Source organism: Emydura macquarii, unplaced genomic scaffold, assembly GCF_026122565.2.
Source record: "Emydura macquarii macquarii isolate MOO-44397 ecotype Brisbane River unplaced genomic scaffold, CSIRO-AGI_Emac_v2 contig_1483, whole genome shotgun sequence".
Taxonomy (NCBI): Eukaryota; Metazoa; Chordata; order Testudines; family Chelidae; genus Emydura; species Emydura macquarii.
In genome coordinates, this window is record NW_027131620.1 from 4758319 (window position 1) to 4785089 (window position 26771).

The 26771-nt window shown below is 52.0% G+C and overlaps 1 protein-coding gene across 1 annotated transcript; it reads left to right on the top strand.

Annotated features, from left to right (window-relative positions):
* EEF1A2 (eukaryotic translation elongation factor 1 alpha 2) lies at nt 1–26771 on the top strand. The gene is made up of 8 exons (XM_067554088.1): nt 1–146; nt 2104–2316; nt 6685–6864; nt 10206–10502; nt 21115–21265; nt 23118–23374; nt 24405–24639; nt 26417–26771. Exons 2-8 carry the CDS (start codon nt 2173–2175, stop codon nt 26542–26544), a joined length of 1392 nt encoding a protein of 463 aa, XP_067410189.1. The 5' UTR covers nt 1–146; nt 2104–2172; the 3' UTR covers nt 26545–26771.

A 26771-nucleotide genomic window follows, 5' to 3' on the forward strand; every position in this document is an offset into this window, starting at 1 on the left:
CCCGGTACCGCATTGCTGTAGCGCTGGGGGGGTCACTGCATTGCGCCGGCACCGGCAATAGGGGGACCCCCTGCCAGGGAGATAAAGCCGCCGGAGCCGGAGCCGCCAGCCTCTCTGCCGTCTGAGCCCGGCGCCGCCCGCCACCGGTAAGAGACGAGCGCCCGGCCGGCCGGCCGGCTCGAACCCGTGGCCCCTCGGTGCAGAGCTCGGGGGGTGTACCGGGGGGTCCCGGGGCTGCAGCCGCCGCCGAGCCGGGGGTGGGAGGAGGCGATGCTGGCGCAGCGCACGCTCGGGTTCCCAGGCTGCTGCAGAATAAAACAGGGGTGCAGCTGGATCCCCGAGCAGGAGCTGGGCGATGCGGGGGCTTGGGGGGGGGCAGAGGTTTGTGGGGTTTCATTCTGGGAGGTGGGGGAAGAGAAGGAAATAGCAGCTGCCGTGTGTGACCTTGCTGTGATCCTTTTCGCGTCCCCCCCCCCCCCAGCCCGAGACGAGGTGGGGAAATGCAGACGTTCGGGATGTGCAGATGGGTCGGCAAACGTCTCTGGATTTGTATTTTGGGGGTAGGATCTGCAGCACACGCTGGGTGCTAGGAAAGGCGTAAGAATTGGGCTGTTCGTCAGTAAGTGGTTTGATGGAGCCGAGTCGGGGGCAGCCGGGATTTAAAAATAACCCCGAGGGGAGGGGCAGAGCAGGGGAGGTTGTGTCACCAAAATCCATCAGGTACTGCATGTTGGGGGGTTGGACCCTTCGCTGAGATTGTAAATAACTAGATTGGGCTGCCCAAGATGTCTGACCCTCCTACCCCCTTGTAAATAAAGGCAGTTAGCATCTTTAACCCTGGAAAAAAAAAATACTGTCTGGAGGTTTCGGAAACCATCAGTGGTTGCTTATCATCTTGAGGGCATAGCAGCTGGAGTGTGGGAGGCGCACACTTGAAAGAGCTGCATTCCTTTTTGTTTGGTTATGATGCACATTGGCACAACTGATTTAATTTACCAGCTGATAGGAGGCAGGTCCATGAAGGGTAAAGAAGGGTGGAGGGGTTTGCTCCTGTCCTGGAAGGCTGCTCTCAGGGGATATAATGGAGTTGCATGATGGAATCGGTATTGCACCAGCAAACTTTCCCTGACCTCTTTTATCTTTAAAGGCGGACGCATGAGATTGGATTTTATTAGGTATCAAACTAGACTCTTATTCTACGCGGTTAATGTAGCAGCTGCAGAGCCTGTGGGAGATGGCGGGATGAATTGCTTTTATACTTTCTTTTTATACCTCTTCCTCAATATTATTGTGATGGGTGGAAGAAAATTCCCCACTGTGTGCTCTGATGGCATTGCTGAGTTGTCTGCACGCTCCCAGGCTGCTTCCAGTATGGCTTCAGGGAGAGAGGGCTGAGCATGGGTTATTTTTTTCCTTTCCCTTTTGTGGGCACCATATTGTCATCCCAATCGTGAGCTCCTCAGGAGATTTCAGTCCATGGGGCAGCCAGAAAGGAATTGAATATCTTCTAGGACCTCAGTTGAGACAAGCCTAGGCAAGAATGGATGCCTGAGAGGTGCTCTTGAAAGGAGAGCCGTGCATGAAATAGAGGCAATGCCTAGTAATCACTGGAATTTTTTACACCGAAGCACCAAGAATAAATCGGTCACAGCCTCCTGTACGTATATTATCCTATCACATGTCACTTTGAACAGGCAGTCTCCAGGGGGGATTGCCACACCTATCTTTGGCTTGTTTGCAAAGGCTAAAAAGATGGTGGCCTGCATGGGGCCGGGAAGGGTTTACGCAGCCTACAGAAATAGGAAATGAATGGGGTTAGCGTCAGCCACAGTAATGCCAGAGGCAGGCGGGCTCCTTCCATCAGTGCTGCAAAAAAAGAAGGCGGACAGACAGACCTGACTATGTCTGGCCTACATCGAGTTTGCAGGGGAGAGTGTGTCTTAATTCAGGAGGCAGAGGGTAAAATATGTCCGAATATCTCAACATTGGCCTGACTGTGTCAGTCAGACTCCAAACCTCGGTGAAGCTGCTGGGAAGGTCTGGTTGCTCTGGGTCTTGTTGCTGCCAGAGACTCTTTTGATGTTCTTGTTTGTCCCTCCCCAGCCTCCACAAAAACGGAGCTTTGCTTCCGGTGCTTTGCTAGCGTCGGACCTTCCAACATAACCCGAGAGGATGGGGAAGGAGAAGACACATATCAACATCGTCGTCATTGGCCATGTGGACTCTGGGAAATCCACCACCACTGGGCACCTCATCTACAAATGCGGGGGCATTGACAAAAGGACCATTGAGAAATTTGAGAAGGAAGCTGCTGAGGTGAGGCCTCTAACCCTTACCGTGCCTACCCCTTTGTCCCCTCCAGAGCAAATGAATGATGGACAAGACCTGTAGATCATCCAATCCGTCCCTGCCAGTGCAGGATTATTCCCTACAATATATTTCCTCCCTTCTTCCTCTGCTCCGCCCCTACCTTCCCTCTACTCTTCTGCCCTACTTTGTTCCTATTCTCTCTGTATCCCCTTGCCTCTGAGCCTTTCCAACTCTTCTGGCCTTGGAAAAAGCGGACATGTTGGGATTGGCACCCTTTTCTCAGGGTTTTCCAGTTGACCTGTGGAACTCATTGCCACATTATATCAACGAGACTAAGAGTTTAGCATGATGTGAAAGATGTATTGGAGATTTGCAGGGCTAACAAATTATAATGGTGAAGGTTAAAGCTTCTGGAAGTGAGATACATGCTTGTGCTTTAGGGCATAAACCAACATCTAAATAGTGGAGGCTAGAAGGAAGTTTTCCCTTGGAAGAGATTATCCCATTGCTGCCTGCTGTAGGATTTCTTGAATTGTACTTTGGCTCAGCTGGTACTGGCCATTGTTGGGGACGAGATAATGGTCTGATCCAGTCTGGTAAAACGTTCTTGGGTTTGGGATCTTGTGTGTGGTTTTGACAGTAGCTGTTAAGGTAGAAAACCTGGTCTGAAATACGTGCACTTCATTTAATTTTATTATTTGTCTTTGATAAAGACAACCATAATAGCAGTATAATAATAAATGCACTTACCTGGCTTTCACCATAGCACATAGCCGAAGCATATAACAAAGGCAAATACGTAGAGTAAAAGAGAAGAAATACCATTGCATAATGACTTTTTTTTTTTTTTTTTAATTAAAAGAACTCAGAACATGGCAATGGTAAATTCTACTGAAATGAATCTTTAGGAGCCTTGATGCATTGGTTTAAAAGGGTCTGTGGCCATCATAAATGTGTGTCTTTGATGCATATATACTTTGATTTTTCTTTATAAAATGTGTGATACATGTATAACATACACACACAAAAAAGGCAGCATTTTTAGAGCTGCCAGTCTTGAACAGACAGTTTATTGACTGTCTTAACCCATTGCATTTACGGAATAACAGCCATGATAAACCAGCTTTTTCTCTACCTTGCCAACAAATCCATCAGTTCTCTCAGCAAGAGCTGCATCCTGTGTTTAAACCCCGTTTTAAAACGGACTCTGCTGTTTTCATAGATATTTTTGTCCTGTACCAATGAGTGACATGCAGTATAATTAGGTTGTTCTAGATGTGACTGCAGCCACTTTAATTGAACCGACACTTTCACTGACTTGCCAGAATATGCAGGGGCTAGAAGCTGCTATTAATAGACTATTGACTGAGCTTCCAGACTCCATTTTCTGATGCAGGGCTGTGGAGGGGTTTTTCTTTCACTAAGTTGCATTAGGAGGAAATGGAGGCCTGCATGAATAAAAAAACAAAACAAAACAACAACCACCACCATGACCGGGCCCCCTCCTTCTTCCCCAGTTACTATTTTTTTTAAAGGAAAAAAGATAAAAGGAAAGAATTCTTTGGCTACAGCACAGAGGTTGTAGCTGGGAAGGTTGTTTTTATTCATTATTTTTGATCTCAGAACATAACTGTCCTTGCTGCTTAGCTTAATCAAGACATATCAGGCGATTTCTGGTATTTAACAGTGGAGTTATTGTGCAAAGCTAGATAATGCAGGTTTTTTTCTACACCAGCTCTGGGTAATAGAATATATCCAGTGAAAGGAACGTGGAGGGGGAGATCTGTTTGTTAAATAAAGGCTCACATTTGTCCTCAAGCTATGAATGACATTGCAAGTTTTAGTGTGATGTAGCACTTATCTGGAAGGACCAGCCCCTTTTTTCTCTCTCTCTCTCTTTGGATAAGCAAATAACCCTCTCTCTCTGATAATTTTCAATCATCTGTTTTTCTGAGTGAGGAGGAACTTTGTGAGGTATCAAATAAGAAGGTACAGTTTTATCTTGAAGGTATGGTATATAGAGATGCAGGTCAGAACCATCCCAAATACGTTCAGACTAGATTCAAATCCTCATCTTTTAGCCACAAAAGACAGTGATGATCCCTGCTGCTCTTCTGGGAGGATACAGTCTGTTAAGGAAGCAGGGCGGTGATCTGTGAGCCTGGAGCCCTGGGTTCTCTTCTCAGCTCTACCTGTGAACTTTCCTCTTGCTATGTCTGTTTGTTCATCTGTAAAGTGGGGCTGATGATACTTCCCATCTCTTACAAAGCACTTTGAGATCTGTGTATTATTAATAAATTCCACTAGCTAAGGCAGTTTCTCTGTTACTTGTCTCTGACATAGCCACACTATTTCGAACAGTCATTATTTGCTTTAATTACCCCCTTTCCTTTTCCATTTGTGATAATGAGCTAGACAAATAAGTATGCAGGCTCAGAAGGGGTTAAACTCTTAGCACTTGCTCAGATCACGATTATAATCTGAATTCCTTGTAGATTAGCTGTAAGGACAGAGGGACTGCTCTGGATCTTTATTTGTATAGCCTTTTCCAGTGCTACCAACCGTAGCTAAGACAGCGTGAAGAAGCACCTTTATGAATGCATGGAAGCTCATTCCTACCTAATCAGATGTAGGCTTCCTGTTTGCACGACATGGCTGTTTATTTCCATGTAGCAAGGAGTAGGGTTTTCAGCCATTTTAGGACTATGCCCATCAGCCCTCAGCAACAGGATGCAAAGTCATTCCTGATTATAAATTTGTTGTGTAAGCAATCTGCACTTTGGTAATAAATTATACTTTGCAAATCATGCCCATGGGAATCATGTCACCACCTGGAGAGTGGAACATAGCAGTTGTGTAAGGGCTTGATGGACCTAACAGAACACAGTAGCAGAACATCCACAGTTATGTTAGAGAGGATAAACTTTTATGTGTTGATATTAATTCTCATTATTCGGGACATAAGCCAACCCCTAACTCCCTTTGGTTAGGAAGAAACTACCACTGTGGGCTGATCATCCATAATTTCCCATTATGAAGTTTCTTGCACCTTCCTTTGAAGCATCTAGTACTGATCGGTGTTGAAGACAGGATATTGGACTAGATGAATCTGCTATGGCATTTGCTATGTTCTTGAGAACTACGGAGGAGGTGGAGAAGCATGCCATAGCAAATGACTTAGTTCTCTAGATAAGGTCTGTCTTTCCAATTTATGGTATTTCAAGGGTTTTTAAAAACCGGAATATCCATGAGCACTAACCCCTTTATTTCTGCAGGATACACCTGAAGCACTGTCAGGCAGCACCAGAGTAACTACAGTGCATCTCAGTCAGAGAGCCGGCTGCAGGATAATTTTCTCCCTCTCTGTTTCCGAGACTTCATTTTCATTGGTAGAAGGGTCTCACTTTTGGAGGGATGCGCAGAACTCCAATCCAGGAGGGGAAAGACAAGCTCCCCCTACTGGTGTGATTTCAGAAGGCTCTGGTTAAGATTTGGCATCAGAAAGTGGGCCAGAGGGAGAAAATGGAGAAGGACCCAACATGTGACAAAACCTAATTTGGTGGCTTCCCCAACTATATGAATAAATGTAGATTGAGACATAAGAGGCAGACACCAGTAGTGTCACAGCATTATATGTGGGTATAATGCTAAATTGACAAGCAATGCAACAAAGAGAACATGATTTTACCCCTTAGCTAGAAAATCACACCATGATTTTAGCTATGAGCAAACCCTGTCACACCATGGTAGTATTTACTTTGACCTGCCCCACACAGCATGGTTTTATGCGTTCGCTACCTCCGGCCATGGTTTTGTGCATTAATCAGCAATATCACAGCATCGTTTTGCCCATGAATTCATCCGCTGCTTAGCAACATCACGCTGCTCTTTTACCCATCAGCCAACAGTATCCCAGCATCATCTCACTGATTCAATCCATTAGGCAGTACACTGTGGTGGCATTCATTTACACTATTCGCTGGCTACATTGACTCCTGGATTTATGCATTGAGAAACAGTGTTTTCCGTTAGCCAGCAGTGTTGCACATTGTCACCTAGTAGCCAGCAATATTGGGTCAGGGATTTTTTCAGTATTGCCCCATAATGTTTTACCATCAGGTCACGAAGTGGACTGTTTGCCAGAAAGAGAGAAGCATATTTCCTTCAGTACAGATTAAGGACCTGGGCTGGCTGCCATAGAATTCACTGGGGTTTTGTCTTTAATGTTTGCAAGCCGGCTCCCTACTTCCTTGGGTATCTGAGCTTGTGGAGCCAGGTTACTGAGATGCTTCATCACCAGCTGGCCATGTTTCTGGGGCTCAGGTTTCTCATCAGGCACTCTCCTCTTGCTTTCTTTTTTTAATCACCTGCTAGATGGGGAAAGGCTCCTTTAAATACGCCTGGGTGCTGGACAAGCTGAAGGCTGAGCGGGAGCGCGGTATCACCATTGACATCTCCCTGTGGAAGTTTGAGACCACCAAGTACTACATCACCATCATAGATGCCCCTGGCCACAGAGACTTCATCAAGAACATGATCACTGGGACCTCACAGGTGAGAACAACAAGCAGAGGAGCAGAAGGATTGTAGGACTTAAAAGTGGAAATGTGCCATTCTGGCGGGTGACACGCAGGGGGAACACCCTGGGGTGAAGAGTAGAAGGGTGGTGCCCATGCTTACTTTTGAAACCCTACCAAGGGGTTTTCTATCTACCAGACTTCACTTCAGAATCCAGCAGATCCGGATTGAAACAAACCGGAAGCTCTTTCATCTGCACACCATGCTGCATCATTTTTGAAAATCCAGAAATGCCGCACCCACAACCTCCTCCTCTATTTGTAATGTTGCAGCGCAGCAATGGCTGTGCAACTCCAGCTGCAACTTAATGTTTCCTAGAGTTTAAGGTCAGAGGGACCATTAGATCTGACCTCCTCTATATCACAGGCCACTGGATTTCACCCAGCTACCCCTGTATTGAGCCCAGTGTCTTCCTTCCCATGGAGGCAGTACAGTGTGCTGTGGAAACATCCGCTGGTAACCAATGTGCCTGGGGCCTTTCTGTGTCTCTGTGTGGGCAAGGCCCACCCATTAATTTCAGAGCCCTTCTCCCCTTTGATTTCCCCTCAGTTGGAGTGAACCGTCCCTGCTTGGCCAATGGCTGTTCCAGAACTCTGTGCAGCCAGAGCGTGGGAAGGGGCAAGAATAGGGGGAATCCCAGTGTAATAATTAAGGTCTGTAAAGTGCTTTAAAACCCTGGGGTGGAGTCCTAGCGAAATGCAAAGTGTTATTCATTAACGAACCCGCCCAGCGCTGTGGAGCGACACATGCTGTCATTAGCCTCCTTTCAGAGGTGGATAAGCTGGTAACACAGAGCAAGGTCAGCAACTGAGCCTAGGGCAGAACCCAGGAGTCCTGGCTCCCAGTTCCCCCCGCGAGTCACCCCCTCTATAATCAAGTGGCCGGTGGTGTTGGAGAAGATAGCGTGGTCCTGGTGCGATCTCCCCCTGGGGCTGGGCTCCAGCATGGTAGCAGGAGCAGCTTGTAAAGCAGGACGGGCACGGTTGTCCTGGGGTTCTCAGTTCCTCCGGCTGCCCAAGTGTAAGGCAGCAATTCCTTCATCCTGGCTCCCCTCACTTGGAAGCGGACGGGGTCGCGTGTAGCCTTTGTTAGGGGTGGGAAAGGTGGGATGAAGTTTTGGGCTCCCAGGCATTTGGGTGAGGGCTTTTCCTTGCCCTGCCTGGCCTCAGCCCATTCGTAAGCCAGAAAGCTCCTGCCATCCCACAGGCTCTGATCGCTTGACTGGCCGAGTGAGGGCCATGGGACTTTCCTCCTTCCCTTCACTCAAGGCTTGCACTGTTTGCCTTCCAGGCACATCATGTTGCCCCAGCTACCAGGAGGGACCTGACCGGATAGCTGAGAAGGCTGGAGGTCTCCTTTGAGCCTTCTAGCAGCAGCTCCCCCATTGGGAGGGGGGTTCTCTAGATCAGTGCAGGATGGCTCTCCTCACTTGCCCTCCTGGAGGTTGGTGGTAACTTCCCCCTTATTGCATCGCCACCAGCTGCTGCCAGGACAGAGGTATGAAAGCAAGGGGACCCCTTTGAATCGGGGTCCTGCCGTTCATCAGTGCGTTGTGCTAGCCCCGGAAGGGTCCGTCAGACCACGCGGCACCCCTGCAAAACACCATGACGCTGAAACCCTGGCCTGCTGGTGGCCTCGCATGACGAATGCCCCATGATGACGTGGACAGCAGGCATCGCACTGAGATACAGGAGCCCCTGCTGAATACAAGCCAGCTGCAGTTCTTTCTAGGGATGCTGCTGGTACACTGTCTGAGCTGTGCGAGTGCAGACAGCGCAAGTTGTTCAGGGACGGCAGCAGAGAGCTCGGGTTTAGGTGGAATTAGGGACGGGACTATACCCAGTGTTTAGCCGAGCCCAAGAAGGGTGAATATCCCATGCAGCCTAGCGCTCAGAGCAAGCGGCGCACCGTGAGCAAAACTGGGCCACCGTGCACTGGGAATGACGGCCGTGGCCCCCACCACCTTGCAGTCCTGACTGCGGGCCTGATTCTCAGAGGTGCTGAGCAGCTGCAAACTGCTGCCGTGGTTAGCAGCTCTCCAGTTCAGGCCCTACCGCTACTTCACTAGATTGCTGTGACAAAACAGAGCAATGGTCGGGGGTGCCCCTGCCAGTGGGAAATGTTGGTTGTCCACACTTGCTTACGTGGCACTAAATGCATGGCCTCTGTTGGACTGAATGGGGATAGCCAGGTCAGCTTTCTGTGTGGCTTTATGGTCTGACATAGGGACCCACTGCAGCTGGGAAGATGAATTCTGCCTTGGTCCCTAACACTTTGAGATGTGCCCTGGCTACCCCCCTTCTGCAGCTCAGAGTCCAGAACACATCCAGGGCCCAGTTTAGACAACAGGCATCTCTCCATGGTTTGAGTGGGAGTTGGGTTAGCCCTAAAGGACAAGGTGCCGTTGGATAACCCGTCTCCTGTGACATTAATAGTGTGATGCTCAGCTGGGGCCACATACCACCCTCTCATGCTTGCAGGCAGCTTCCTTGTAGTTCCAGGGGAGCTATGAGCCCGTAGCCGAGGAGGGAATGTGGTCCTGAGAACTCCAGCTTGGGAGAGAGGATAGATAAGGGCATGCTGGGTTGGTGCCCTTGGGATTTGATCCAAAGTCCATGGAGGTGAGTTGGAGGGCTTCCACTGACTTCAGTGGGTTTTAGATCAGGCCCTTGCTGGGCATGTCTGAATGGCTGAGCTGAGACCCTGGTGGGTTCACTGGTGATTTCAAAGTTGGATAGTCTCGTCCTGATCCCCAGCCCACATCACGAAACCAAGCGCACCTGGCAGTCTGGAGCCGCACAGTTAGCACGCCAGAGGTGTGTGGGTTGGAGTTTCAATAGCGCCTACGCAGACTGTGCCTGTCTCTAGGTAGAACTCATTTGGGGCCTGTTAAACCAGTGCAGAACTTGCACCGATGTCCTTAGGAGCAGTATTGCAGAGAGAAGTGTTGGGTAGGCGCAGACTCACCCTATTCCAGTGAGCGTTGGGCAGCCCCCGCAAGGACCATAACCTAGAAGTCCCAGGTACCAGGCTATGGGCTTAAGACCTTCCTCTCTCCCTCAGACAATCGCAAATAATTCCTAACAGGGCTGAGCTGGCTTGGCAGAGTGGGAAAGGGGACACTTGCTTTCAAGATTAGGGTGCTGTTTTATTGATCGTGTAGGCTAGTGGGAGTAGCGAGGTCAGAGAGGGAACATGCACAGAGAGGTATTCTGAACCACCTCACTCACGAGGAACCAAGGACAAAGCAGCAGAGGACAGCTCTCCTTGTGGCTGGCAGCAGCCCCTCATCTGCTGTCTCTCTTTCTTGTGCCTAGGCTGACTGTGCGGTCTTGATTGTGGCCGCCGGCGTGGGGGAGTTCGAAGCTGGCATCTCCAAGAACGGGCAGACCCGTGAGCACGCCCTCCTGGCCTACACGCTGGGGGTCAAGCAGCTCATTGTGGGCATCAACAAGATGGATTCCACAGAGCCGCCGTACAGCGAGAAGCGCTACGACGAGATCGTCAAGGAGGTCAGCGCGTACATCAAGAAGATCGGTTACAACCCTGCCACGGTCCCCTTCGTGCCCATCTCTGGGTGGCACGGGGACAACATGCTGGAGCCATCTCCCAATGTAAGTGTACGGGGGGGTGTGGTACTAGACTTGTCTGCTCTAAGCTGCTCGAGTCCAGGGGGAGGATGACCTTTATGCCGTGCAAATTGCGTGCACCCGGGATGCAGGACGACTTGTGTGGCAAAAATAGATTTTTGTCTCACGAGCCGAACAAATGTAAATGGGCCGGGTTATCCTCCTGCATTGGACTGATTCCCTGGCAGATAAGCGTAAACATCTGCAGGAGTCGATTCTCTTTGGGGGTTTAATTTGAAGGCTTCTGGATCCTAGCAACCAGATCCATCCAAAGCTGTTGTCAAACCCAGTGGGAGCCTAACATGTTTGTGTGCAATGTTCGTTCTGTGAAATAACACAAACTAGGTCATGGCCTTGGACAGGCTCCCTTTATTCAGTCTAATTTCTGCCTATCAGGCATTGGGAAATTCTCTCCTAGAAGGGTCTATGTCAATACAGCAGCCACACATTGATTCACCTCTGCGCATGAACGTGTAGGGACTCTCCAGGAAGTTAGCAATGGAAATGATGGTCCATGAGTTCACCCAGGATTGTTTGCTACAGGACATTACCTGGGATTTTGCCCATTATAGTTTTAAATGACCCAAGCAGTGGGGCTTCACCACTTACAGACCAACTGAGGAGGAGTTTCCTGATGTTTATTCTTAATGTCCCCTTCTGTCTAAATTTGTTCTCATTCCTCCTAGCTCTATGCCATGTACCATGCTAGAGAATCCCTCTCCTTTCTCAGCACGTATATCCTGGGCTTACTGCTACATTGTTCTCCTATTCCCACCTTCATCCCCGCTTCACCAAGCTGTGCATATTTAGCTCATTCACTTTCTTCCTAAATCAGTCCCTCCATCCCACTGATCTCCTCCGACCGCCTTTGTCCATGCCTTTCTGATGATGTGGCTCGGAGACTGGAATGAGCTATTTCAGGGGGCGGTGTGTCGTACCAACAGCAGCTCCTTCCCCTAGAAGGCATGTGACCTCGCGGTGAGCCAGTTCTGTCCCCTGCCACACAGCAGGGCCACGTCTTGGTTTCACCAGACACACATCATGGTGTGTCTTGGGGGGGGTCGGTGGGCCTTTTTTTGGCCTGGCAGAAATCAGACGATGAAAATTAACTTCCCTTCTCCCTCTGCTCAGCCAGAGCCGGGAGGAGAAGAGAAGTTGCCATTCACCATGGAGACCGTGGTGAAGAAGAGCACCTGAACTCTTAATCTTGCTGCAGCTGCTTGCCATGGGGTGTGACAGCAGGGCTTTCCAGAGGCTCCCTGCAGTTGTCAGGATTCCTTTGCCAGACAGGCTGGTTCCTATGATGGTGACACTTTGTACAGTGAAGTTTTTTGGTGAAAAAACTAACCACGCCCCAAGAGGAGGAAAGCTCCAGTGGTGAGGCTGTTGGCCTGGTACTGGAAAGACCCCGGTTCAATTCCCCTGTCTGGCTAGACTTCCTGGGTGACCTTGTGTATGTCACGTAGCCTCTTTGCCTCTGTTCCCTCTCTTTTAAAAAGGTGGCTAAAAGCCCTGCCTTTCCAAACAGACTGCTGTGAGAATGAAGGTGGGAGGTGCTCAGACACGTTGTCATAAGTACTTTCATGAAAGGAGGGCTCTGATGTAATTACATCGATAGCAGTGAAACCTTATTCAAATGTCACTGAACTTCCAGGGGGAAAACTGGTCACATGCGGCCAAGGTTTAATCCAGAAGAGAATATTTTTGCCCCTTGGATTTTAGAGATTCTTTTCCTCTGCTGAGTGTCTTGTGGCGCTGGGGTTCAAAGTCAGTCTTGCTCACTGCAAGGAAAGTACCAGGAGTTCTTGACTAGTCTCAAGTGAGACAGGCTTCCAAATGTCACCAGTTGCTGGGTTGGGAAGATGATACCGACCGACCCTCCTATTAATAGGCCAGGCGGCGGAGGTGCGGAGTGGGGCTGTGGTGTGCAGGGATTTTTTTTTTTTTTTTTTGGAACTTACTTGAGAGCAATCTGGCCCCATGCATCCAAATAGCCCTTGGAGCGTTTTCTAAACGCTGCTTATTGGTTGTGCAAAGTGCATGTGCAGAAATCGCTTTCCCAAGCCAAACACAGGGAGCTCTCTCCGGGGTGGGCTGCTGGCAGCTGTTTGGACAGCACGTTAGAATGCCACGGTCAATTGACATCGCAGCCGGAGCCTGAGTTCATAGAATGCCAACACTCTTACTCTCGTGAACGCCTCATGAGACCCTTAGCGTGGGCTGTTCCTAGGAGCTGAGCACTACTTTGGCCCTGACCTAGCAAAGCACTGGCGCCCATATTTAATTTTAAGCGTCTGAATAATGCCGTTGACTTCAGTCTTGCTTGCTTGGAGGGACTGGGGCTGGCGACCACAGCGCTTTGCAGGATCAGGCTCTGCAAGTGCCAAGGGCCTCCGTCTTATGTCTTACCTGAAAGGGACTCACACCCTCCTTACTGCTACACTGGGACATCAGTTCAGGACTGATCCACCACTTCTCTGAGGAGGGGTAAAGGGAGAAGCAGCATCTGGGTTCCCCTCCACTTACACAGTAAGCTCTTAGCTTTTCCTACCCACGTTTTCTGGCTGGGGTTCCAAGGTAGTCACATGACTGCTCTGGTTTTCGCGTCACACGCTCAGAGCGTGCAGCTGCTGGGGGATTACACTCTATGAAACATGGCCTCTTCGGTCTCCTCCAGGCCTCATCCACATAAAGCAGGGCACAGCTTGAATACAGGAGACTTTTCTGAGACAGTCATTGTGGACCAGTCCACCCTTCCTCTTTTGGAAGCAGAGAGGCTATCGAAAGTAACATACTCGGGCAGGCAGGAGATGCCGTGCTATTCTCTCAGCCGCCTTGGCATCCCACCGCTGCCACACAGACGCTGGTGGACCGTGCCAGTGGATTGCTTGATTTAGCATGTGCCCAGGAGCTTAAAGGTTAAACATAACGCATTCCACCAAAGCACCGGTTCTGCTTGCCGGCAAGGCCTATGTTGGTTATATACGATGGCGGCCGATCGACAGCGCACTGAAGTTAGTAGAGAAACTCCTGTGGATTTCAGTGGGCTCTGGGATCAGCACCACCCACACTTTCTAAAGCAGGGGGAGCTGCAGGTTCTCAGCCTAGACTAGGTTCCTGCTTGTCTCGGACTGTGAATCAGTGTTCGAGGCCCAGCCCAATTCAGGTTCGATTCTCAGAAGGCTCTTTACTTTTCATCAGGATTCTCTGATGCTCAAAGGCAGAATGTAAAACGGTATCAACTCAGGGAAACCCTGACTATGAAAGCTTTTTTAAGGGCATGTGAACTTGGCTGTTTCCTTTCCCTTGCAGATTTCTGTCACTTAAAGCCATTCCTGTTTTAGGGAAGGTGACTCGAGCAGAAGGCTTTTACACGTGTGGTTGGCAATCCAGCGTAAGCTGATGAGCGACCAGCCCTGTTACCGATAACCCCTTCAGGGCTGTATCAGGGAACCTAAGAAGCTGAGTCCCCTTAGAGGAGAATCAATCTCACTTGATTTCTGTGACCCTTCAAGTGAGGGTGTAAGATCAGAGAGAGCCCCTGTAAATGTTTAGGAGTCAATAGACCATGGGAGAATTGCAGTGTGACTCTGACACATCAGAGCAGAGAGGAAGCTGACGCCTGCTTTATTGGCAGCCTCCTAGCGGTTAAATCCTGCCAGCGTCTCCATGCTCCCCCATCCACCCCAGGGTCCCCTCCTTTAGAAACACCCGCCAAGCCACTCTGCAGAGTGATCCGCTAAAGGATCTGGGGATTCTTCCCTGTATTTCTGGGTGGGAGTCAGGAAGGCCTGTGATGACACTGAGTCCTGCGACCAGCGAGTCGAGGCTGGAGCATGGACAAAGGCGTGAAACTCTATCTGGAATCTGATGCCTGTCCTCTCTTGCACCGGCTGGAGGAGGAGGCAGGTGCAGGGCTGGCTGCCAGCCCAGCCACTGCTGTTTCGCGCTTTCCTGCCACGTGGGAGGAGAGGCTGTCCATGCACGGTCACTCGCTGGAGCAGATGGGGCTTGGGAGTGGTGTCATTTCTCGGAGAGGCTGAGCCATTTTAACCAAAAGTCGCTGCCCTCTCTGCCTTTTCCTTTGTGGTGGTTGTACCCAGAGCCACAAGCCCCTGCAACCAGGAGGTCAGGCTACCTGGCCCTATAGACCCAGGCCCCAAGGAGAAATGCAGCTCAGCTGGGCTTGGGTTCAGTCCTCACTCCAGCCTCTGCTTAGTCTCCACTTAGCAGCTTCACATCTGCAGAGGCTCGAGCCACCACGCATAGTTTTTAACCTTTCCCTGCCCGCAATGTGCACCACCAAGAGTGGATGCCATTCTCACAAGCCAACCTGGGCACTCAAATTAGGTCAAGTAAAAATGCGTTGTTTTGTTTTGTTTTTTAAATAAATCGAGGGCTTGACTGCACTTGGCGGGTGCACTGGGGAAGGGAGATGGAGCTATGCTTGGTCCTCGTGGAGAGCAGTCACTGCTCCCTGCCTGTACCTCCGTGGGGTCAGGTACCTGGAAGCAAGCAAAGGGGCCTGGTGGAGCAGTGAGAAGCCCTCCAAGTGGAGATGGCAGGAGTCCTTGTGCTGCATCCTTGACAAGGCAGCGGAGGACTCGCTATAGTGTGGACTTCCCAGGAAGAATTCTGCCTGGGTCACCCAGAATTCCTCCCCCTGTATATCTCCTCCCATCCCATGGCTCCACCCTACCTGAACACACCTGCCCATGGCCCCACAGTGAGCCCACTACAGGCTGTTCTAAGGAGAACAGGGTTAGCAGACTTCAGAGCCGGGCCTGGATGGTGAGTGCTGCCCTGCCTGACGGCACCGGGTGGGAAGCCAGGTGGGAGCCAGTTTCTCTGCTCCCTTGCACGTGTGTTGCCTTTGACACCGGTGCAAAGCGGGTGTGAAATATCTGTAAGGAGAAGTGGACGTGGGCGAAGCATTTTAATAAGATTGGGGAAATGAGGAGAGGTTTCTAAGTCTGTCTCTACTGGAGAAAGGGGCATATTGCTTGCTGATGGGTTCCCAGGAGCCCCTACCGAATCGATGGTTTATGACCCACATTCTGAATTGCCCTCTGAATGCAGGAACTGGTGTGGGCAGGAAAGTCCGGAGGAGCCAGCGATGAGGGATCCAGGCAGCAGCATCCCTATAGACAGTTCTGTGCTTTCTGGTGTCCCTGTCTGAGAGGATGCATATAGAGCGGCTGCAGAAGGAATGGCAGCGAAAGAGACTGTCCACCAGATGACGCTGGTGCCTCACGCAGTCTGAGCCAAAGGTTTCTTTTAGCCTGGGAGGAGCAAAGTCCTGTGGGTTGCTTTGATAAGGACGAAGGTTCCTTCGTGTATAGGCACCGCTTTGGTTTCCCCCACAGCCCCGAGGTGCTGAACGGGCAGCGGATCTGCCGAGGAGAACCTCCCCGCCTCCAGCAAGGCGTACCTTAGCAAGGCACAGAGGCAGTGTTGCCAGGCCGAGGAGTGCAAAACTCAGCAGGCAGCCCCTGCAACTCTGAGCAAAACGTTACGTGGCAGTACCCTGCGGTCAGTGTCTTCCAGCTGAGTCTGGCCGAGATCCCCGCAAAGCCGGCATCTGGCAGCACTGCCTGGTTTGCAAGCGGCTCCCTGCCCTAGTCCTGGTTCTGGCCTTTGGGCTGAACTGGGGGGGCCTGCCCCGCACCCTTGGCACTACAAGCCCCAGCCGCCTCTCCCCAGGGTTCGCCCTGCTCAGTGCACTGCTCGCCGCGTCCCAGAGGCAGCACGTGGCAGGGAGTTGGCGCCAGCCGGCTGCCAGCGCCCCTCCCTCCCGTGCGCTCCCAGAGGTGCTGGCAGGATCCAGAGAGTGCAGCCACGGGCAAAGCTCGGGCTGTGTCGGCGCAGAGGCTGTGGCCCTTTAAAACGCTCTGGCTCCCACTCCAGTGCCAGGCCGGGCTTTGGCTGCCACCTTCAGTTCCTTGCAGCATCAGCAGCTCCCTGCAGCAGCTTTCTTTGGGTGTGTGAAAACAGCTTTCCCCCTCCAGTGAGGTGGGATGGGAGCGGGTAAAACCGCACCCTTGGCTTACAGGAAACAGCACAGACCCCGAGCTGTTTCTGCTCTGTAAGATGCAATACAGGCACAATATAGTATTTTCTTTCTTCCCTCCTCTTCCCCCCACTGCTGCCTGATTGCTTAATTCTGTTTCATATGGTGTTTGGTTGACTGGTCAGTTCAGAACTCTGGTGTTCGTATCTTTGAGGTTCTACAGTAATTCATTTGGGGCCCTTTTTTATTTGCTTCTTCGTTTGGAGCCTGGAGGCGTTTTCAGGATTTTCTGTGCAACCAAAAGGGCTGGAAATATACTTAACAAAAAACGCCCCCAAAACAACCCTGCTGAGAGTCCCATGGAATCACCTGACTCCAGGCGTTGGGGCTTTACAAAAACCACCAGATATGGGACACTGGCAACACTCCAGGAATCCTGGTTCTTCTCTCCCTTACCCCAGTTTAAATCAAGAGGAACACGAGGGAAAACTGGAGTAGCAGAGATGAATCAGCCCAAGATAGTGTGAAATAGACAACTTAATGCTTCGATACAGCACTTTCTTATTTATTATTTGACTCGGTGCTGTACAAAGACAGAACAAAGAGACCGAAGAGCTACCTCCTCAAAGCACTTTACAGACCTAAGACCCTTGGGAGGTAGGGATGCCTTCTTACGGATGGGGAACCTTTGACACAGAAGGTGCATCAACGTCAGAACTTGGGGTGCTTGTAAGACATCACCAGTATAAGTGGGCTAGTGCATAGCCACTAGCATATGAAGCAGAGCGCTGTCTACACTAGGGCCTACGCTGTTGCTACCATTGGTGGGGCTGCCTCTCTGATGGGCATTGCTATAACCCACTGGTCCGAATTTTCGTAGTGTAGAGCAGGCCAGAGAAGTTAACCTAGTTTTCAGCATTCATGAGCACGTATCGTTCCAGTTGAAGTCGATGGGGACTAGAGGAACTCCGGGCATCTGGGAATCGGGCCCTATGTGGCATGCCCAAGTCAGGGCAGAGGGAGTTGAATTTGGGAGCTCTGGATGCCACTCTTGGTTGCCGTCCACTACAGCATCCTAGTTTTGTTTTACTAAGAGACCCTAGGATGTGGCAGGGCTGAGCTCGGAGCAGCGTGCTGGGGTGGAAGGAAGGAAGGTACCTCTCTGCTACCTTTGTACACCCCAGATTCCGGAGCTGCCGGGAGACTGGCCAGCCCCCAGTGTGAGCAACAGCAGCTCAGGAATGGCTCCCGTTTACACCTTCTCTCCCTCCCTCCCCTGGGCTGTGCGGTGGGGAGCAGTGGAGCACTAGTTCACCAGCCCGAAGCCATCGGAGAAGAGAGTTGGAAGTTCCCACAGAGCTCCCAAGTGACAGGAGAAGCGGGCTGGGGCTGGGGCACACACAGGGGTCCGTGTGTTCAGCACCCACCCAGCGTGGCCATGGGCTCTGAATCGGCAGCCTGCCCATCTCCAGGTGGAAGTCTGGCTTGGATGAAGGGACCCTAAGGTGGATAGAGAGCTGGCTAGATCATCGGGCTCAACAGGTAGTGATCAACGGCTTGGTGTCTAGTTGGCAGCTGGTCACAAGCGGAGTGCCCCAGGGGTCGGTGCTGGGGTTGGTTTTGTTCAACATCTTCATTAATGATCTGGAGGATGGGGATGAGGATTGCACCCTCAGCAAGTTTGCTGCTGACACTAAGCTGGGGGAGTGGTAGATACCCTGGAGGGCAGGGATAGGCTACAGAGTGACCTAGCCAAATTGGGGGATTGGGCCAAAAGAAATCTGATGAGGTTCAACAAGGACAAGTGCACTTAGGACAGAAGAATCCCATGCACTGCTATGGATTGGGGACTGACGGGCTAGGCAGCAGTTCTGCAGAAAAGGACCTGGGGGTTACAGTGGACGAGAAGCTGGATATGAGTCAGCAGTGTGCCATTATTGCCAAGAAGGCTAACGGCAGATTGGGCTGCATTAGTAGGAGCATTGCCAGCAGATCAAGGGAAGTGATTATTCCCTTCTATTCGGCATTGGTGAGGCCTTATTTGGAGTACTGTGTCCAGTTTTGGGCCTCCCCCCCCCCCCACTACAGGAAGGATGTGGACAAATTGGAGAGAATCCAGTGGAGGGGAACAAATGATTAGGGGGCTGGAGCCCATGACTTATGAGGAGAAGCTGAGGGAACTGGGCTTGTTTAGTCTGCAGAAGAGAAGAATGGGGGGGATTTGATAGCAGCCTTCAACTACCTGAAAGGGGGTTCTAGGGAGGATGGAGCTAGGCTGTTCTCAGTGGTGGCAGATGACAGAACAAGGAGCAATGGGCTCAAGTTGCAGTGGGGGAGGTCTAGGCTGGATATTAGAAGCTTTTTCCCTAGGAGGGTGGTGAATCACTGGAATGGGTTACGTAGGGAGCTGGTGGAATCTCCATCCTTAGAGGTTTTTAAGGCCCGGCTTGACAAAGCCCTGGCTGGGACGGTTTCATTGGGGTTGGTCCTGCTCTGAGCAGGGGGTTGGAATAGATGACCTCCTGAGGTCCCTCCCAACCCTCATCTTCTATGAGTCTGTGGAGCTGGATGAGGTGCTGCTAACTCAGCTCTGTGACTCCTTGTCTCCTACCTCTCTTCTTTGTGACTCCCAGCTGACGCCGTGGCCTATTGCAGAGGACACTGGGCTCAGAGTCAGCAGGCCTGGGGTCCATTCCTGGCTCTGCTACTGAGCTGCTGCATGACCTTGGGCAGATCACTTCCCCTCACCGTGCCTCTGTTTCTACTCCTGTCCTTGTAAGCTGTTCGGGGCAGGGGCTGCCTCTCACGGTGTTTGTACAGCACCTGGCACTGTGGGACTGACCTTGTTTGCGCCTGTAATGCAAACAATAAAAGAACAGCCCTCTGCTTGCTACACTAAAAAGTCCACTCCATGGACTCTGTTCCTGAGGTCACCAGTGGCAGAGGCAGGAAGTCCTGCACTCAGAATGCCCTGGGAGCTCTGCCAGAGGTCCATGCAGGGGACCTGGGTTCCCCTCACTGGGTTTTCCCGACTAAGCCTGACCTTGGGGTTAAAGGAACTAATGCTGTGTGGCCCGGTGTCACCCCTGTGTATTGCCTGGACTGTCTCAGACCTGTGCAAAGGTTCAGCTCCCTCTGCTGGCTGAACTAAGGCGCTGCTGCTGCAGCTCGCCCTGCAGAGTTTTCTTTTCTGCAGCTGAAGGTTGGGAATTCTGTCCTGCCCGGTCGGCGGGGAGCCGTGCTGTCTCTCTGTCCATGGGCAGAGAGCCCCAATGCAAAGGGAAACAGGGAACATGCTGCTGGAAGCCAGCCACAGTCTCTTTGCATGGAACGGATTGCTAGGATTTGGGACGAGAACGGCATTCGGGGCTGGCGGGGGTGGTTCGCTGCAATGCACAGCACAAGCTGCCAGTTAAATCAGGCCGTTAAACAGTCAGACACTGCTGCTTTGAGTGGACCCACATGCTTTAGAGACAGGCAGGAGCTGAGAGCATCCTGCACGTTCGCCCCAGAATCAGCACTCCCTGCCCTGCCAGGAGATCCCCTCTCTCTTGTTTCCTCCTCTCCGTAGCACTCCTTTCCACCCCTCTTTGTTTCTCCCTCCCCTTTAGAAACCTTCCTCTCCATTGCCCATCCCCATTTTCACCATCTTCTCCGTCTGCACTCCCCTCTCTGGCCCTGTCTACACACTGGAGTTGCATGAGTTTAATTTACTTTTAAACCAGTTCAGTGAAACTGAGCAAAGCCCGTGTGGATGCCCTTCTTTTGGCTTAGGAGTGGCTTAGCTTAGGTTTAGCTGAACCCTGTTCCTGATCAACCTACACCAGGTTTATATCTGTTTCGGAGGATCTACGCAGCCTTTTGCCCCTGTTAACGATGTTGATTTTAAATTGCACCGTTAGTTTAAGCCAGTGCAGCTCTTCATGTATATGAGCCCGCTGGGTTTGTCACAAAATAGGGGACATCCCCTCCCTAGAACATCCAGTGGTCTGCTGGCTTGGATTTACCCATATCTGAGGTTCAGTGAGGGATCGGAGCAAAAGTGAGTGGGGATAGATTTGGGGGAAACAGTTTGTCCATGCGTATCCTAGCATGCAAAGAGAATTAAAAGAACAACACGCCCACTGTCCCTCCCTCCCAGCAGTCTGCATGTCATTGTGTTACTTGTGCTAACAAACACTGTGTGCGGTTCCTAATGAGAGAAGAGAATGGAGGCTGGGCTGCTTTTCTGGAACAGATGGTGTGTTCAGACAGGCAAATCTAGATTAACGCACAGGGGATGATATAGCAGAAGGATTGCTCCTTGCTAAATAAATCAAGCCAGATTAAGACTGAGTGAACAGGTCAGCAAATAAGTGCAGCCCTGGCTCATACAAATTGCTTTCTGTTCTCCTGGAGAGAAATGAGCCTCTCTGAAGCCGGGGTTCAGATTCAATGGCTGAGTAGCTGTCTCAGCATCAACATGGCCAGGGGGCTCCTAGCCTGCTCATCTCCTGCTGGAACATTTTTATGGCACTTTGGGTCTGAAGGGTTCTGCTGCAGAGGACTGGCCCGCTCAGTGCATGCTTCTGCCCTTTTGTTCTGCAGATGCCTTGGTTCAAAGGCTGGAAGGTGGAGCGTAAGGAAGGAAATGCGAGTGGCGTGTCGCTGCTGGAAGCTCTGGATACCATCCTGCCTCCCACCCGCCCAACAGATAAACCCCTGCGTCTGCCCCTTCAGGACGTCTACAAGATTGGAGGTGAACAAAGCCAATGCTGGCTTCTCTCCCTAACCACAGCACCCTCTGGCGGTTTGACCGGAGATTTTTTCCCCATAATTATTGTCAGCATTTTCTGGGTATAATTAGGCTGAGTTAGTTACTGGCCTGCAAACTCCACGTGAGATCAAACCTCTAGCGGTTGGAGGAAGCTACAGAGAGCATTGAGTTAGGACCGTTGCAAAGAGACCCCATTAGTGGCTAGGCTGACAAGGCTCGGGATGAAGGGGGGCATCTGCAGAATGTCTCTTTTGGGGGTGCAGCCTGCACCCAGAATTAATTTTGGGAGCATGACTTTTTGTGGGTGCAAGATTGTGCCTGCAACCAGGGGTCTGCTGAAAGCGGGTCTGAGGCCCAAAAGGAAATGCCCGTGAATGATTCCTCCCGAGGAACACGTGTCTGCCTCCTAAAACGGCCGTCAGTCTATGCTCCACCGGCGCTCCTGGCCAGAATGGCAGGGGGCCCCGCATGCCTGGTAGGAGGGCCACTTGCAAAACTGGGCTAGAAGCCAGGATCGGGACACCCAGGAGCCCAGCGTGCCAGCACTGAGGTAGGTGCCCTGGCTGGGCTCTCTCGGAGGAGGAAGGTTGCTCAGGAGGCAGCCTGTGCTGTTTGCCACAAGCGCTAAAATTGGCTGAAGGAAAAAGTCATGTCAGCAAGGCAGTGCTGGAGAGAGGCTTTGCTGCCCCCCTCCCAGAATTAGGTGCCTTCCAGTTGCCTGTGTCAATCAGCAACGCCTCGCTAGCCAGCCCACACGGCAAGCTGTGTACGGGATATTTAAGCCAGACAGTCTCCTTTGCCTTGGGGGAGTGTCTCAATGGATATAAATACCGAGCAGAAACTCCCTCCTGCTTAGGGCAACAGGCCGGGTCTGCTGAATCTCTCAGGCTGGCTGGGTGAGTCACGCACCATCAATATGTAGCCCCTCTCCTCACCCCAGCCAGGGCTTTCTCAGTGTGGAAGTCAGACGGGGATCGAGTTGTGCTCCCCTAAAGTGCATTGCTGCTACCTGGGTTTCCAGTCGTTAGCCTGTCACGGCAGATGGCATGGCCATTAGTTAGTGGGGCCCAGGCACCGCTAAGCCAAGTAGCGTGAGCAACAGATACAGGTCGTTTTACCCTGTGGTTTGAAGGAAGACGATACTGTGGGGGTACAAGAGCTCACTCGAAGAAGGGGTGGATCCAGCTAGGTTTCCTGCAGTGCGTACCGAAGGGAGGCCATGCCCCCAGGTGCTGGTCTGGGGCGGGGGCGCCGGCTGGGTCTTCCTCCTTGGAGCCACTCCCTCAGAGGATGCTGGGCTTTGACCTCCCCACCGGCCGCACCGACCCCAGAACAGGCCTGCCGGTGGCCGAGGGCGCCCTCTGAGGGGGGAGCAAGCGAGACGGCCCCTCCGCCCCCGCGCTGGGCGCAAGGAGGGAGCCATGGAGACCCTGGCCACGCAGGGGCCAGGCAGCCAAAGGCGGGGCACCAGGACAGAGCCCATCACGCTGCCCCACTCCCCACTGTCACCAGGTGGCCCAGGGGCATCTGCCTGTTATTTCGGCTCCCCACTGCACCCACCGCCCCCCACAGGGAATGGAGGATAACGAGAAATAGGTATCATTTACCAGGCACAGAACGAGGCATTGCTGGCGGCCAAGGTAGCCCTGGGTTCTAGGCTAGGCCATAAATAAGCAGATAGCCCCACATCTTCCACTGGTGTAAACTGACACAGCTCCACTGACTTCACTGCTCCCGCCGGCTGACGGTCTGGCCCCCAGTCTCTGGGAATGGGATAAGGTGATTGCTTTCTGCTCTGCTGTCTTCATGCCGTCTCATCTCTCCTTCCCCGCAGGTATTGGTACCGTCCCCGTGGGCCGCGTCGAGACGGGCATCCTCCGGCCTGGCATGGTGGTGACTTTTGCCCCGGTCAACATCACCACGGAGGTGAAGTCGGTGGAGATGCACCACGAAGCTCTGAGCGAGGCCCTGCCGGGAGACAACGTTGGCTTCAACGTGAAGAACGTGTCCGTCAAAGACATCCGCCGTGGGAACGTCTGTGGGGACAGCAAGTCGGACCCGCCCCAGGAGGCAGCGCAGTTCACTTCTCAGGTCAGCAGAACTGAAAAGGGACCAGGTAATGGGAGTCCCACCCACCAGCGAGAGTCTAAAGGTGACCAGGTAACTGGGTCTGTGAGTGTCTCAGCCACATGTGGACGAGATGATCACTTTCTGGTCACAGGTACTGACCAAACCCATGACCTGCCTCTGGGTGCAGCAGGTCGCCAGGACGGGATAAGATCATCCCAAGAAGTACTGCCCCAGGCAGCAACACATCTGAGTGAGTGGTAGGGAAGGTCTCAGCCAGCTAGAGGTGAAAGCTGTATAATTTTGGAGCACCTTTCTCCAAGAAAGATCCCAAAGCTCTTAACTAACGGGGTTCCAAGCTGTGTACATCGGATATAAGAATCGCTTCCCTCACTGCTGAAATGCAACCACCTCTGGGGTGGAACGCAGCAGTGGATTGAACAGCGCACAGCAACATTACACAGCACTTTAGGACAGCAAGCATAGTGGATTGTAGCCTAGTGGATTTCATGTAAGCAGCTGAACCCGCAGGGGATTTTTATGTACTTGCTTGTAGCAGCCTTTCAGTTCATTTACACCACTTTTTCTACTGGGCATGGTTGGCATTTTGTGGACCCAAGTCCCCACTGCTTCATGTTAGAACTGTCATATTTCCCCCGTCAGCCTTTTCCCGTCGTGGCGGGGGAGCAGAGGCGAGGTTCACTGCCGTTCCATGGGCAGGGGGAGGGCTTGTCACAAATTGATGTTCTCCAGCGATAACACAGTTCCCAGGCGAGTCTCTCTCCCATGCAACGCAGGGAGCGGGGACTAGAAGGCTGGTCCATTAGCTCCCAAAATACGGGCCTCCTAACGCTTAAGCTAAGGGAGAACTCTGAGCGCCGGGTGTGGAAGTCGATGTCTTATTTGCACTGCCAGCCACTAGAGGGCGGTATCTTTTTCACTTCCACAACATACTGCATTCCTGAGCTGTGTGAGAGTGGCGTGGGATTTCTCTCGCTGTTTTTGCCTCAGTTTACCCTGGCGAGCTCCTTTTTTTTTTTGTTCTGTGCTGCAGGTGATCATTCTGAACCACCCCGGCCAGATCAGCGCGGGCTACTCCCCCGTCATCGACTGCCACACGGCACACATTGCTTGCAAGTTTGCGGAGCTGAAGGAGAAGATCGACCGGCGCTCCGGCAAGAAGCTGGAAGACAACCCCAAATCCTTGAAATCCGGAGATGCCGCCATTGTGGAGATGATCCCCGGGAAGCCGATGTGTGTGGAGAGCTTCTCCCAGTACCCACCCCTTGGTGAGGCGACGGGTTCATTGTTTACCTCCCATTCCTACTACAGACACCCTTAAAAGGGGGCTAGATGCTGGCCAGTTGTTACCTCTCGGAAGCCACAGCTGTCACGTCAGGCCCTGATCTGAAAGGCCCGTGAGCTACTAACAGAACCTCTCTTGAGTATGATGAGGTGGCATTTATGACGCAGATGGCGAATTGGCTGGGTTCTCTGGTCTAGATCCAATCCTGGAAGGTAACAAAGCAGGTCCTCCACGAGCAGGATATGCCACCCAGCAGGATGTATCTTCTCGGTGCAAAGAGTCCCAGTTCCTCCAAAGGTGGATGCGTTAATGCCGATCCTTTTGGCTGATGTGGTGCACCAGGATGGACCTGTGGGGTCCTGCTTTATCTTACACAGCACAAATATCTAATAGCCCTTTAATAACGGGGCGATTATGGAAGCGTCACTGTACGGAGCCGCAGCGCGAAGGCTAGCTTGATAATGAAAATCAGTTCCGATTACTGAGCCCAGCAACAATTTTCATATAACCTTCTTTTGCTGCTCAGAGGAGAGAAGGACCAATCCTAGGGTAATAACTGTTCACTGATGTGGTATTTAGGCACCGAAGTCACCAACCTTTTCCCAGTTGAGAGCCCGATTGGCAGCTCGGTAGCAGCTTGCGGGCCTTGCTTATTTGCACAGAACAGAGGCTAGTGCACCTGCAGCAAAGAGCCAGGCTCCATCTGCGGACCCCTCACGCAGCAGCACTGGCGTGTGGAGGGAGACTTGCGTGCTGGGATCTGTAGTCTCAGCCAGCTCTGAGGGGGGAGCAGCCAGAGGGTTGCATTGCAGAGCTCATGTGGCCCAGGTGCACGGGGGGCCGGAGAGCTGGCTGCAGAATGGTCAGAAACGTTAACCGGTTTTCTCCATTCCGTTGACGTTTGTCTGGACAGTTCTCAGTCAGCTGCACTAAACCCTAATGAAACAGGCTTACAGGGACTGTGTGAGGTCTGGGATAGGCACCTGCTCTTCTTGACTTTCCCTCTATTGGCTCAGGAGATGCCGTAAGGATTAGTTCAGTCTTGAAGGGGCTGGAACCGCCAAACTGGGGGACTGACAGACAACCTCCCCCAGTGGTCCCTTGCCCGAGCGAGAGGGAGGAGCCGGCAAACGAACCCCAGAGCACATTCCGGAGTAGCACCAGGCTGCTTTGGGGTGCAGGGCTCGGAATGAGGTGTTAGCCGGGAGCTGCCACCCATAAATATCAGGCTCCCTTCATAGCTGCAGCACCTCCCCCAGGGGCAGAGTGCAGCACGCCCAGCTCCTGCGGGTTGGTGCAACAAGATGCTTCCCACTGTCCCTCCTTGTTGCAGGCCTGTTTGTCTTAGGGACTTATCTGGCCTGGCCCCTATTACTGTGTATCTGAGCATCTCAGACTTTGTAACGTCCGTGCTCCCTGTGAGGTAAGGCAGGGCTATTATCCCCGTTTTACAGAGAGAAACAGACGCCTGGAGAGGTTAAGTGACTGAATCATACGTGAAAGCCATGCCGGAGCAGGAACTTGAACACAGGTCTCCCATGTCCTGGGCCATCCATCCTTCCTCCTCACTTCTAGTTTGGCCACCATCTGTTTGCCTGCTAAAGTTCTGTTGTCTGCTCTGGGCCTGGACTGGTCAGGAAGGATTTCTAGGCCTAGTCTGAAATGGGGAGGCTATAATGTTAAGCAGACAGCAACATGCTCTCACTGTTCTCACGCCACTTCCATCCTCTCCATTCTCCTCCCCCCCCACCCCCCTGCAGGACGCTTTGCCGTGCGTGACATGCGGCAGACCGTGGCTGTGGGCGTCATCAAGAACGTGGAGAAGAAGAGCGGTGGCGCCGGCAAGGTCACCAAGTCGGCCCAGAAGGCCCAGAAGGCTGGCAAATGAATCGTAGGCTCCCAGTGCATCGCGCAGAAACCATCCCCCTCACCAGGAGGCCGCCACCTTCTCCCCGAGGCGCATGTGTGCACGTCAGCTTGTAAGAGTTTATATGTCAACGACTGGATGCTAACCATTAAGGTCCAGTGGAAATTCTTTAAAAGGAAAAGCATGTCCCAGCGTTTGTGAGGCTTCATGTTAATTTTACCAATAAACTGGTGCAACATCCACAGTGA